Consider the following 14,032-nt stretch of genomic DNA (forward strand, 5'->3'; position numbering starts at 1 on the left):
AATAAATATTTCTATTCGATTTAACCATTAAGATCTGTTTTTCATTTGTTGCACGGATTATTTGTTCACAGGGATGATCAGGTAAGTGATGATAAAAATTAAGGAGAGCCTGGTTGTGCTTGTTCGTGGCCTTAAAAGTGGACAAGAAGACTAGGGAACCACCAGGGGTATGTTTATCGAAAGGAGTGCCGTTTATCAAGAAATTTCGTTTAAGAAGAGACTGGGTGAATTTGTCGTCCAGGACCCAATACTCAAGCCCAAAAGGATTATTTGTTAATTTGTTAATTTAGTCCAAATTTCAACGAACCACAAGACCCTCTTGAAGCGCTGTCTGAGCTGGTCAGGATTTAGAAGCCACCGAGAACAAGTACTCACGGAACGCGGATGCTGTGTAGAAAGTTCTTTCCAGGATTTAGCGCTCGATTGCCGAGAGCTGAGCCGGCAAGTTGCTCTGATTATCAGCAGGAACGCGACGAAGTATCTCAGCTTGTTTTCAAAGCAAAGCTCGTGAACTTTCGCTAGATGGACTCCAGATACGTCAAGAATCGAGCAGACGTAGGTCATCAAACAACAGTCGGATATCGTAGATTCCACGGCAAATGCATCAGTATGGTGCACATGGTGACAATGTTCTCCTCCAGCTGGTTATGAAAGAAGGAACACTTCAGGGTCCTGCCATGAGAACATGGAATCGGAATATCATGTTTTGCTACGTGCACTGGAGAAGCTAATAATTCTTAATGGGTAATCTGTGCGTGCAAGAGTCCTTCACCGCTTGGGGTTTTCCCTACATCGATCAGTCCTGGAAAACATTAAGCTCATCTGTTTCGTACCTTTGATATATCTGTTATATTTATAAGCATATCGTTACTCTATTTAAGGATGTCTTCCATTTTAATATGCTTTTTATATCGCACGTGGTCCATTAGTCAGACGATTAATAACTAAATAAATTACAAATCGATGTTGAAATAAATATTTGGGCTAAGTAAACTTACAGATGAATGCGGATCAAGTCCAGGACTGGGATAAAAAATTGGAAAAACTATTGTGAGGAGGAATTGCGAGGACTATTGTGTGCTGATGGATTTCAATTTCAAGGCATCGATTCTTTACCCTATTTCACAACAACTGTTCAAAAGTGCATCTTCATTTTAAATCAGATTTAATCTGTAATCCGTCTGTTCATCGAAGTAAAGTGAGTTCCTATCCTTTTCGTCGTTCTTTCGTGGAGGTGGAGGTCAATGTTTCTTTCAATCCTTTTTCTCTTTTGGCAGGTTAAGACACCATCCCAGAAAATGCCTTCCATACGATTTTAGAAATATTTTCTATGATTATTCTTTATTTGTGTTTCGCTTAGTTGAAATTCTGTTTCTACAACGGTGTTTTTCCAATAGACGTAATGCTTGTTTGTTTATTTGTGTTGCATTTTTTGCTTTTCACACGCTTCGACTAAGATTTAAGAGTTCGTTTTTTTTCTTCACCTCCCCTATCCTTTACTGTGTCCATATCCCATGTGCCCACATGGACAATCCGAAATTCGGTGTACTATAAGTTATTTCACGCTAGTTTTTTTTTTTGTTTGCTATACTGCATTTCGCTTCTGTTTCTCGAATTAATATGGTGTTGCTACTAACACTTTCAAACACCGAAACGTTGCTGTTTTGACGGCATCTGTGTATAATGTCTCCATTGTTCATATTGCTATCACAACACGGCTTAAAGTGCGCCACGAAGAAAGTTGATCCAGCAAAGCGGAGACGGTGGTAAAGGAAACATGGAGAGCCAAAAGAGAATTGCATTTATTTATTAGCTTTCTTACATACGCGGTTTCAATGCAATGCCGCACTTTTTTTTTTAGTTTCTAATTTTGGTTACCTAAATTCTAATCTGTTTGCTTTTTGTTTTTTTTTAATATAATTGCCTCATCATTACAGAAGACCAACAGCATTTCGGTCCGTTTAAAAATTGAAAGAAAAGGATATCGAACAGGATGGAAAGTGAAAGATAGACGGAGCGAGGGAGATAGCTGAATGAAGAGCTGTATACGCGTCTAGAGCGACTAGACTATAAAAAGTGACTTGGTGACGAAAATATAAGGAGAATGCACTTGTTATACACACTGCGTCATCGTCATGGCAACACATCGGTAATAGGGAAACCCTCGAGGAGGGAAGGGGGGAGGTGGGGGAGAACCACCTATCGCGACACCGGGTGTTGGAACTGACTAATTGATTGTAAAACTAACACACCGGGTGGGGGAGGATTAAAACTCTACTAACAATATTCTCACACTATCAAGATGGTATGTACTACTTACAGCAACACTGTGAAAGTGTTTGCTTTAAAGCTGCACACTATCTAGCCAATAACTCTCTCTCGCCCTCTCTCCCAAACCGCTTCATTCTCTCCTTCTCTCTTTCTTATCCTAAAGTAAATCTAGATTTGGGTGTGTTTCTCTTTGCCAACCGTGAAAAGTGCTGTTCCATACACACATACACACACACACACAAACAGCTCCACCCTCCCTAAAGTTGCTATAATAAATCTACGTAGTAATGTAGCAGGAGTAAATCGATACGATTGGTTCAATCGTACCATCATCATCATCATCATCATTATCATCATCATCAGCGGGATTACACCATTCTTGCTCTATTCCGACGATAAAATGTGGGTATGGAAATTAGGAAAAGCATGCCCATGACGTGCTTGCTTTGATCCGATCCGATTCGACTTGCTGCCAGATGGTTGAAATCTCTGTCTCTCTCTCTCTCTTTCTCACTCTCGATGCCACCGAACCAATTCCAATATCTGTCTGTCCTGCGGATCAACCTTTATAAGCCTATCTATACAATTATTTCGTCCTCAAACGATGGATCGCCCCCAGTGAAGATCTTTCAATCCGAGATGCTTTGCTGCTTTTTCATCGACTTTAGAGCCCGTTCGCGCAGTTGCTTCTCCAGATCATCGTTGATCACCGTACCACCACCGATCGCTAGGATACTCTTTTTCGACCTTACCACCGGACCTTCCTCCTCATCCGACGATGAGGACGAACTGTTCCGATGGTACTTGCCACTGCCCTTGCTACTCTTCTTATGCTTCTTGTGTTTCTTATGTTTCTTCGCATGTTTTCGATGCTTCTTGTGCTTCTTGCTACGCTTGCTACCGGATGAAGCGCTCGCATCGTCGGGTGACACATTACGCTGGCGTTTCTTATCCTTGCGCCGTTTCTTGCGCTGCCGTTCCGAAACACGATCATCGTCCGAATCGTCGCTCGAAGAGGATTCGGCCACCTTGGGGGCGACGATTTTACCCTTCGAGGAAGCGGCGGATGATGAGGACACATTGTTGTTGTTGTTATTGTTGATGCCACTGTTTTGTGAGCTACTGAGCAATTTCGAAACCTTCGGCGCTGTCTGCTCTTCCGGCTGTAGTACCGGAGCCCGGGAATTGCTTTCGGAAGTGGAATGCTTTCGTTTTTTACCACCTCCGTGCTGTTCGACCGAGGACGTACTATCACGGTGCACCTTCCGGCTGTCGGCCCCTTCCTTCAAGTGTCCCTGCTTACGCTGGCGCTGCTGATCATGATCCACAGCTGCTGGCACCGGTGCTCCCTTACCCGAACCACCACCACCAGACACTTTCTTTGGTTCCCGACGATCCTTGGCGCGAGATTTACGTTCCTCTCCGGACGATTGATCGTCCTGAACAACTGCCCGCTCATCGTCATCGTCATCCTCATCATCATCTCCACTGCTCGACGAGGATTCCGACGAGGAAGAGCGACGATGGTGCTGTTTGCTTCGCTTTTTAGATTCGGGCTTTCGTTTCAACTTGCGCTTTTTGTGAGCTGTCGCCACCTTTTTGTCATTGTCCTCCTTTTCCTCATTATCTTCACCACGTCTGCTGGATACGGTTGGCTTTTTCGCCTGCTTTTCCTCTTGCGAATCATCACTGTCGCTGCCAGAACTGTCGTCGTCATCGTCGCTTTCGGAGCTTGCACGCTGCTTCTTTTGACGGGTGGGCTTGACCAACTTTTGCTGCGGTTGCTTTTTCGAATCAGTTGAAACAGCTGAGGCAGAATTGGCTCCCGTGGTAGTGTTCAAGTAAGCATTTAGTGTTGCTGCTGCTGCTACCGCTGCTGCCTCGAGTTCGTGTGGCTTCAGGAAGGGCGAAGGAGTTCTTGACAGACTGCTCCTATAACCTCGATCTGATCGTGAGCTGTTGATCTGGGAAGGAGCCGATTTTGCTGCCTTTCTACTTTCCTCCACTGCTTTGCTTGCTTCCTTAGCTCTGTCATTTGAACGGCGTGCGCTTGCGGCGTTAATTACTGCAACAGGATCTTGCTGTTTGCGAGCACCAGCAGATGAACTATTCGGACGCATTTTCTCCTCTCTTTCGGTACTATCTTCTCTGACAGATGCTTTATCCGATCGTGCACGTTCGGAGGAATTACGGTGACGTTCGGCTGGTACAACAACACCACCACCATCGTCAATCCTTTCGGTAGAATCTCCTGCATTAGACAGTCTCGTCGCCGATCGTCCACTGCCGGTCGATTCGGCAGGGCTTTGTGAAGCTTTCCTATTTCCACCTCGTGCCGAACCACCCTGATTGCCCTTGAATCGATCTTGTGGCTCCGTACTATTGCTGCGCCGACCAACTGCCGACCGATTGCCACCACTCGACGAATCCCGGTGACTGTTGTTGCGCGATTCGCGATCATCATAGCGGTTCGAAACCGGTGGACCCATCTCCTGCCGTTGCTGTTGTCGTTGTGGTTGAGGTTCACCTCGCTGTAGCTCGTCCGAGCGACGCCATTTGTGAGAATTGTTATTGTTAGCCCCTCGGTCACGATCCCTTTCGCGGGATGAACCACGACGCGGTGGCCCGTTGCCTCCCGAGAAACGTTGCTGTTGCTGGTGCTGCTGCTGATTGCGATCACGGTCCCGTTGCTCTCGTTCACGTTCTCGGTCACGAATGTCTCGATCAGAAGCTCTGCCCGAGGGACCACCCTGACGCGGCGGAGAACGGCGACGACCATAATTATTATCACTGAAAGATGAATGAACGGAACATGTTAAAATATTTATATTATCTCAACATATTGTAATAAATATTTCAAATGAATTTAAATCGATAAATGAAGAGTATGTTGACGCAGCGAAATCAAACCTTTTACTATTAGTTTTATGATACTTCCAAAAATAGATGACTTATGACCACCTAAAGTTTCTTTAATAAATAGCTCCGTTTAGGATACTAGGCATTGGATTTATATTATCTCTGTTGGATGCATTTCACAGCCTTCAGAAACTATTGAAGTGTTTGGTAATTTTGCGCAAATTCTAAGTTCTGGTTTTTCTCCTGTATGGAGAGGATCAAGTTACAACGAAAGCGTCTGTATGCAGTATATACGCAGGAAGTACCTGACGATCTACAACTTTTTCACTTGCGATAATGATACGGAAAAAAGCATCATTCATGTAAGGAAAAATTATTCAAATCAGTAAAATATTTAATGCAGACGTTACTACATGATCTCTCCAACTATCGATTAGTTATGCGAAGTCTTTATCGTAATCAAAAAAGCTTTTTGGGGGAAAAAAGGTATTCTATCTTCTGGTCGTCAAGTAATTGAAAAGAAAACGTCAAATACTAGTTTTAACTGCAACATTCGGATCGTGTAGACACTGAAAGGTTCACTTCTTTTGCGAGGATCGTCAACAAAGAAGCTTTTTCCTAAATGAAGGATCATACTAGCTATGCTTACCGAACATTCGCCCGTCCACCCTGCCGTCCAGCTGGTGATCGAGACCGTCTTCTGGGCGATCGGGATCGGTTACGCGACCTCGAACGGGATCGGTTTCTCGACCGAGATCTTGATCGTCCGCCCCGTCCACGCCCGGGCCCATCATCACGACCCCGACCACGTGAAAGCGATCGTCGATCACGATTCCTATTGTCCCGGCCACCGAACCTACCACCACCCCCATTACCATCGCCAACACGGCGACGTGATGCAGCGGAACCTTTCGCCGACGAGTTACGACCACCATCGCCCGCTTCCGAATCGGACGAATCCTTGTTCGAGCGATAGTGACGCTTCTTTTGGATACTGTTTTCCTTCTTCTGAATCTCAAAATCATCCTTCTTACGGCCACGCGATGACGATGACCGGCTGCTGCCTGATCGGCTTCTCGATGTATCGCGACGATTGCGGCTGTGGCTCCGGGTACGACTGCGACTGTTTCGGCCGTTACGCTTTTTGCCGGTCGCGCTTGAAGTGCCTGCGGAGGCTTTGGTTTTCTTCTCGCTTTCGCTCGCGCTGGACGAGGATGAACCGGATGAGTTTGAGTTCGAGCTGTGAGATCGGGAGCTAGGGTTACCCTTTTTCGCTTTTCTCGATCTGGAAATAGGTAAGGGAAAGCGGGGGAGGAAACGGATAAGAGTTTGACTGATTTTGATAGCAGGTGCTCCCACTTGTGCTAACCTGGATTTCGATGGGGATCGAGAACGACTAGCACTCTTCTTACGAGCACTCTCTTTCGTAGCAGATCCCGATCTGCTGCGGGACCGTGAATCTGCTGACGAGCGGCTGGGACTTTTTTTGTTTGCAGCAAGTTTCTTTCCCTCCGCCATGTTCATCAGCTTGGATTGGACCTTGGACAGAGCGGCAGAGTTGCCATTACCTGGAAAATGATTGATTATTCATAAATTGGTTTGGGGAATGGCATACCATTTAACTAAGATTATCCGAATGAATGTAATGCTTAGAGCAGCTCAGATCTACGGCTAATGAGCCAATGTAAGGCCATCTATATAGGATATAAATTAATATTAACAGCCATAAAAGTGCAGCAAAGATAATACCGACCGTTAAGAATAGTTCGGTTCTTAATTGATTTTCATTTCAATATAACTTACTGTTCTTGTTTTCCTTCCGCGACAGAGAGCTACTACGCGAACGCCTTCGGTCACGATCGTTCGTCCGCTTATCCCTCGGCGATCGGCTACCACCCCGTTTGCGCGATCGATCCGCCGATCTACGAGGCGAACGGGACGATCGTCTGCGATCCCTAGAGGATCGCCTCTCACGCGAAGATCCTCTCCGATCGCGAGACGATGCCCTCCGATCCGTGCGTGATCGTGAACGATCGCGAGATTTTCTACGCACTCTCGAATCACTATTACGCTCTCCGGATTTTGCCCTTTCGGTTGATTTGCGACGCGTAGAAGTATGCTCTTTCGAGGTTTTCTCCGCCACTTCCGCCAACTTGCTTTCACCCTTTGTCAATTCCTCCGGCGATACGGTAGCAGCCGGCAGTACCGGGACTGGCACTACCTTTTTCGATTCCTTCGGCACTTCGGCCTCTACAAACTCTTCGATCATCTTTTCCTCCTCGTCGATGTAATCCTCCGGTTCGGGTTTGTACATTTGGCGCGGAGCATTTTTGTTCGGCTTTGTCTTTGCACCGCCGTCCTCCTTGTCGCGGGTGTGACTACGCGACCGGTGCCCGCGGCCACCGTCCTCCTGCAGCCGAGCTTCCTCTTCGCGCTTTAAAATTTCCTCCTTTTTTGCCTGTATAAATTCTTCCGGTATGCCAGTTTCGGAGTCCTGCGCCGATAGCAGCAGCGTCCACAGATCTTCCATAAAGACGCGCGCATTTTTACCGTTCAGAAAGCCGGTCAAATTGATTTGCATCTTTTTTGGGCATGGGAACTTCTCCTCCTCGAGCTGGTTGTACACAAACTCCACGATCACGTCGTCGTCGATGTTGAGCATGTCGGTAATCTTCTGACTGATCCATGGGCGCAACACGTCCAGCTTTACCTTGGACATATCGACCCGTTTGTTGAGATTGTCACTGAACTTCATCTGTTTCAGCAGTTTCTTCTCCTTGTCGGAGAACCGCGAATCCTGCTGCTGATTTGTACCCTTGGAGATGAGAAAAATACACAACCAGAAACAGTGATGTAGGGGAAAAATTAGGTACAACGAATTTAATACGTTCGGAAGTTTCGTAACACCAAAACAGGTGTGTTTTTCTGTGTGGAGACAAATCGGAAAGGAACCCAGCGCACATTGCACAATACAGACACGTCCTTCGACGCTCTTGCTACTGCTGCTGCCAGGGAGATAGAAGGGAAAGGGAAGGAGGACACTTACAGTGAACATCATCCTGCGGCCGTTTGTTCAGCTCGGTCAGCGGAACACACCAAATACAACTTGGTTCTGTCACTTTTTTTGCTTTCTTGCCCCAAGTGTTGTTTTATGGATTGGCAACACCGGACAAGACGAAAAAAAATCACACGCACGCACCAGAGCACCAGAATCGTCCGAATTTTCACCACTTTTTTCGTCACCCCCGAACTATTTTTCGTCGGCCCCGGCAAAACGTTCGACACCCGTAAGGGCGGTCCGCGGACCAATTACCGTTCGGCTAGGGTGAAGCACGGACCGATTTCTGTGCACTGGAAGCACCCACTTGTTTCACTACGAAAAGCACATTCTTGAGCGATTGAATTCGGGCTGGCGGATCTGTAATTTTCACACTGCGGTAGCAAGGTTTGTTCCACTCGCAAACATAAAGTGTACGCGCGGCCTTTGCAAAATGGCGTTCTCGGCAAAGGAGCAGAAGACAGAAAAAATACAGCAAAAAAAGCTGACCTACTGTCAAATCGTTGCTGTCAGTGAGGGCGAACACGACAAGGTTGTTAAGTTCCGTGAAGCAAAAATAATTTTCTAACAAAATTAGTATGGCTCGTAATTGTCTGGGCTAGACTGTTTTTGGAGAAAAATGAGGAGCATTTTAAGGTTTGAATTAACATAAAATTCATACAGAAACAAACATAGAAGAATTACAGGTAAAAAAAAGTTTTTTGTTTTCTCGCCACCACTGTGCCCAAACGGCTGTGACTTAGATGCTGTCAGTCGTATCAGTCACGCACTGTTGAACTGTCAAAACAATCAACGCTGCTCGCGTGTGGTGATACAAAAACCGCGTGCTAACCCATCTAAAATAACCGAATTCCGAATTGTTTTACGTGAAATCAACCACAATGAAGTTAATGCAAACAGATAAAAACGATGCCAAGGGCAAAAAGACGGCAAATTTGAAAAAGAAGCTGAAACCGGTGCGTAAACAGAAAGGAAAACAAAAGGCGAAGCCAAAAGATTCGGACGAGTCGGAGGATGAAGGTATTAAGCCGCTGAAGGAAACACGCATCTCCGATGAGCCGGTTCCGAAGAAGGTAAATATGAGATGGAAAATGTGTTGTCACCGATTGAAAAAAAAAATGAATACCTGATCTTGTATTGCACGTGCTTTCCAGAGCAAATGGACCAACAGACAGCGTGTGCTGGTACTGTGCGCTCGTGGTATTAACCACCGCGACCGTCACTTGATGCGAGATTTGCGAACGCTAATGCCACACCACCGTGCCGAACCGAAGATGGAACGCTGGAAAACGTTGCAGGTGGTGAACGAGATGAGCGAGATGAAACACTGCAACAAGGTGATGCTGTTTGAAGGGCGCCGCAAGCGTGACCTGTACATGTGGCTAGCCAATGCGAGCGTTGGTCCTTCGGTGAAATTTCTCGTCGAAAACATTCACACGATGGGCGAAATGAAGCTGACCGGCAACTGTCTGCGTGGTTCGCGTCCTTTGCTATCATTTAGCGAAGAATTCACCAAACAATCGCACCTCTTGCTGATCAAGGAACTGTTGGTACAAATTTTCGGCGTACCGAACCACCACCCGAAGAGTCAACCGTTCATCGATCGGGTGATTACGTTCACCTACCTAGACAATAGAATCTGGTACCGCCATTTCCAGATTCTTTCGGAAGATGGTGGACTGACCGAGATAGGACCTCGGTTTGTGATGAATCCCATCAAAATATTTAGCGGTTCGTTCGGTGGCGATCCCATCTGGGAAAATCCCATCTATCAAAGCCCGGCCAAGCATCGGCAAATGCTACGGAAGGCAGCCAGTGAGAAGTATTTGCAAAAGACGAAGAAAAAGGTCGAACGAGAACTCAACGTACCGAAGGACACACACAAACTTACACCGTACGGTGAAATCTTCAAGGGTGGTGTTGAGGAACGCGTCCAGGAAGTTCTGAAGCAAGAGAAGCAGCGGGCCAGGGAGGAACGGGAACGTGAGAAGATCGAGAAGAGACAGAAGCTTATGAAGCAACGGGACGAAATGCGCAAATTAAAGTTGGCTAATGCTAAGAAATCCACCAAGAAGCGGTTGCCCACGAAAAGGGAAAAGATGCAGAAGGAAAAGAATGAATCGGATGCGAAGGAAGCAAGGAAAGCTGCGAAAAAAGGAGCAAAGGTTCAGAAAGGGGGGAAAAAGAAGTTTGATGGAAAGAAGGGAGTAGCATTGTAATTGTCGCCACTTACAAGTAACACTCAGGATTAATAAAGGGTACACAGATTAAATGTACAAACAAATGATAATACTGAATCGATTCTATTATTCCGGTTGGGAATGACATGAGAACGATACCGAACGACGCAGCATTTCAAAGTTCTGCGACAGAGAAAGGAAGAAACGTTTCGGGCAAAAGACGACAGCAACTTCATCGTATCTTGCACAGACACTAATAAAATAACATTACAATGTGAGGTTTTATTTTGTTTTTCACCAGCCGCCACGCTTCGATTATATCAGAATTATACAACACCCTACGGGTAAAATAGTTTAGATCTGTATTTACCATCTGGTTTTGGATGAGGTGGGGAAAATATTCCCCGATATTTGGTTGAAAAAAAGAACCCTTTACCAGCGAAGGGTGCCAAACATTCCGGTATTTGTCGCTTCGGATTTACATGCCTTAAGAAATTCCTTCACCTACCAATTTTCTACCATATACCGTCAATAGTAAGTATATATCATATTTTTTATATGTATAAGAATGTAAAGGTTTGTAATTTCCTTTCATTTCCACTTCCGATTTAGGAGTAAATATCTGGAATTGTTGTTCTAATCCTTTAGATTTCTTGTCCCAAAGGCAAATAGACACAAAAGCGGCCCATGCGCTACTACTTTCCTTTTACTCCCATACATTAATAATTCTACAGGGTAAATATGTTTGTGTGCGTAAAACAATACTTCCCTGTTTTATGTAGTACAGAATTAAAAATTTCGGGAAATTGATAAGCGGCCCACAGGGTTAAGGAGTGAGAAAGTTTGAGCAAACTAAACGATTTGACACAGGCAGAGGATACACACACACACTTAGGCACAAACCACACAGAAAGAAAACGATTTCTGGTCCAAGCAGGATAATACAAATTAACAAAAACCCTGGGCTATTTTCTTCTTTTCTAACGTTACCAGGAAGTAAACCTTTGAAAGGCACCAATACTGGAATCCCATATTGGACGTGCCCAGTTTCGTTGGTCACTGATTCCCAACATAAATCGAATTATTGGTCAGTACGGTCCCGCTGGATGTGTGAAATGATTGAAAAAATAGCTCTTACCACAGCAACCGAAAAAGCAGCAGCGCCTACTTAACGGCTAATAATGCTTATATCCATCTATGTAAAAACGTAATCTGTTTCGGATGGAATTTCCCACGGCAATTGGAAAAATTCTTCCGGTAGCGGTGTGCAGTGGGTCGATTTGAAGTCTACTAAATATTTTTTTACCTAGGGAAAAGAGGAAAAGCGTTAGTAAACATCTGCTTTCGGCAAAGCTAGTTACGTGTGTATCGCGTACCAGAAATTTAACCATAGAGTTACGCTGCTCCGTTGTATACTCGGCACCAATCTCTAGTGGATAACTTCGGCTGGTACCGTTGTTGCCGTTATCGCTCAGGTAGGACATCAGCAGCGAGGTACAATATTGTTCTGGTACTGTAAAGAGAGGCAGAAAAGCAGGTAAAAACACGTTGATTTTGTTCGAGGTTTTACCAGCATGTTGGCGATTTGATTCTTTATACACACCGTTCTTGATGAAATCGACCGGTTTCGATAATAATTCTCTTGCCAGTGTTTCCTGTTCCGGTTTGAAGATGTTAGGAAAACGATACTTAAGCATACTGATGAGCAGGAAATTTCCACGATTTGTACCTAGACTAGCATCTCTGTGAGGGTAGAAAAACGTCCAAAAACAGGGTGAATATCTCACATTTTTGCCTTTCAATTTTCATCCAACGGAAATTACTTACTCTGAGCAAATAATTTCATCCTCTGTTCGTCGTATCAACAGCACCGGCCCATTGTACCGAACTATCAGTTCCGTGTTGTTTAGATTAACATAATCTCGTATCGCAATTTTTACAATATTAGAAATTCGTTCCGGCATACGTGGTAACGCTAGCTGAAGCACATCGTCAAACGTTGCGTCCAGAATAACGCCCTTCACCTCGGGATACTGCGAGGCGGCATAAAGCGTTGAGTAGCCACCGATACTCCAACCGTACAGTATAATGTTTTCCGGAAGAAAGCCAAGCTCGCGGATGGCAAACTGCATTACTGCATCGATGGCATTCTGATCCTGATCCGGATAGGGACGTCCCTGTGGAAGATGGATTTTAAGTATGATTTACATTTTTTCCCAAAAAACATACCGGAACCGAGTGTAGCACTTACACTACTTCCGGCGAACCCGGGATGGTTCCAACCGAGCACGGAATATTTCAAATCCAACGGAGTCGACATGATACCGATCTCGTAGAAGCTAGCATTTCCTTCCGAGCAGATAACGAGCGTTTTACCGTTTGCGCTCTTGTTTCGATTGTCAACCACGATTGTATCGATTTCATTCCCATCGGCCGTTTTCACTTTGTTGCGCTGCCCGTTGCACTGGGTAACTAGCTTCGTGCGTCCCTCAATCAGCATCGGTTCTGGGGGAATGGTGTTTAAATTTAACATTTGAAATGCGTGTTCGTATGCTCGATCAGGAAACCACTTACCAACATAGCTTTGCAGTAACCGTACCGAACCGGGATAAATCATACGAATGCCAAACGTGTGAATGGCAACGTAAGCGGCAATCTGACACGGTAGTGATGAGATCCAGAAGTTCTTATTGCGCTGAGCTGTCGTTTTACGGCTGTTAAGAGTATGGGAACGTTAGATGTGAGAGTTGTTCACGACTTTTTCCTCCATCTTGTTGCCATACCTTCCACCCTTAACAGTGTAATCGATGGGCCACTGCTCGAAATCAAAATCGTACCGCCGGAGGGCTGCTTTCGGATCGCCGCAACGGTCGCTATTGCGGCGTGCATTTTCGAGCGTTTCCGCAAACCGCACGTACACCATGTTCATCGACCGCCCAAGACCTCGCATACAGAGAGAGACAGCCACCAGTAGCCCGATTCCGGTTGTCACCTTTGCGAATGTGCCAACCGATTCGGCAACGAAGTATCCGCGCCGATAGAGGAAGGACACAAGTATGGGCGATGTGTAGTAACTGAAGCTCCACATTAGATTTAGCTATTAAATGGGAGAAAAGTAACATGGAAAACAATGTAGTTCTGCACGGTCACAAATCGGTGGTAAAGAAAAAAAAAAGAACTAACAGCTGTCAGTATTTGATCTCCATATTTTTCCAACGTGCCCGGTTCGTAGTTGTCCTGTAACGTAACGAAATGAGGAAGAGAAAGTTAAGCAGCAAATGATTTTTACGGAGATGTTTTAATCGCTCAAATACTAACCCGCGATCCATCGTACTCTTTCAACAATCTCGGAGTAAAAATATATTTATGGAATGGCATGTTTTCCACGGTGGCTGTGCCGAACGATGTTTTGGTTAAAGGTGGTGGGCTTTGTTTTGTTGCTGCTTTGTCACTCTTGTTTGGCCGTAAAACGTCGCTAGTGGGACGTATATGCGCACAAAACACAACTTTCTCGCCCGATAAGCACAACGCTGCTGCAAGGATCCACTGGAATGGGTTTATACCAATTATTCGCCACTACGCCACAGAAGCTGGTTTGCCTTGGGGAAAGAGAGCTAGAGAGCTTCGGCTGCTTCCTTGCACCACGGAATTATTCGAGGTTTCG

At 45.4% G+C, this 14,032-nt stretch overlaps 4 protein-coding genes across 5 annotated transcripts in view; 2 read left to right on the forward strand and 2 right to left on the reverse strand.

The window, feature by feature from the left end:
* LOC126562633 (calcium-binding protein E63-1) overlaps nucleotides 1-14,032 on the forward strand; it is a 219,496-nt gene that overhangs the window by 147,137 nt on the left and 58,327 nt on the right. The window lies entirely within an intron of this gene.
* Nucleotides 2,897-8,236, reverse strand: LOC126561388 (serine/arginine repetitive matrix protein 1). Its single transcript, XM_050217500.1, has 5 exons — nucleotides 8,177-8,236; nucleotides 6,934-7,945; nucleotides 6,500-6,698; nucleotides 5,780-6,415; nucleotides 2,897-5,061 (listed from the first exon to the last, which is right to left on the reverse strand). Exons 1-5 carry the CDS (start codon nucleotides 8,186-8,188, stop codon nucleotides 2,901-2,903), a joined length of 4,020 nt encoding a protein of 1,339 aa, XP_050073457.1. The 5' UTR covers nucleotides 8,189-8,236; the 3' UTR covers nucleotides 2,897-2,900.
* LOC126560864 (ribosome biogenesis protein BRX1 homolog) lies at nucleotides 8,969-10,407 on the forward strand. The gene is made up of 2 exons (XM_050216814.1): nucleotides 8,969-9,261; nucleotides 9,343-10,407. The coding sequence occupies exons 1-2, from the start codon at nucleotides 9,070-9,072 to the stop codon at nucleotides 10,405-10,407; spliced, it is 1,257 nt and encodes a 418-aa protein (XP_050072771.1). The 5' UTR covers nucleotides 8,969-9,069.
* LOC126561985 (phosphatidylserine lipase ABHD16A) lies at nucleotides 11,564-13,766 on the reverse strand. Of its 2 annotated transcripts, XM_050218385.1 has the most exons (9): nucleotides 13,687-13,766; nucleotides 13,552-13,605; nucleotides 13,152-13,465; nucleotides 12,943-13,082; nucleotides 12,620-12,873; nucleotides 12,196-12,545; nucleotides 11,972-12,111; nucleotides 11,745-11,881; nucleotides 11,564-11,674 (listed from the first exon to the last, which is right to left on the reverse strand). In XM_050218385.1, exons 1-9 carry the CDS (start codon nucleotides 13,744-13,746, stop codon nucleotides 11,564-11,566), a joined length of 1,560 nt encoding a protein of 519 aa, XP_050074342.1. In that variant the 5' UTR covers nucleotides 13,747-13,766. The 2 variants fall into 2 exon arrangements, with proteins under 2 accessions (XP_050074342.1, XP_050074341.1); XM_050218384.1 differs by having other exon boundaries at nucleotides 11,745-12,111.

This window comes from Anopheles maculipalpis, chromosome 3RL (assembly GCF_943734695.1).
Source record: "Anopheles maculipalpis chromosome 3RL, idAnoMacuDA_375_x, whole genome shotgun sequence".
NCBI classification, from domain to species: domain Eukaryota; kingdom Metazoa; phylum Arthropoda; class Insecta; order Diptera; family Culicidae; genus Anopheles; species Anopheles maculipalpis.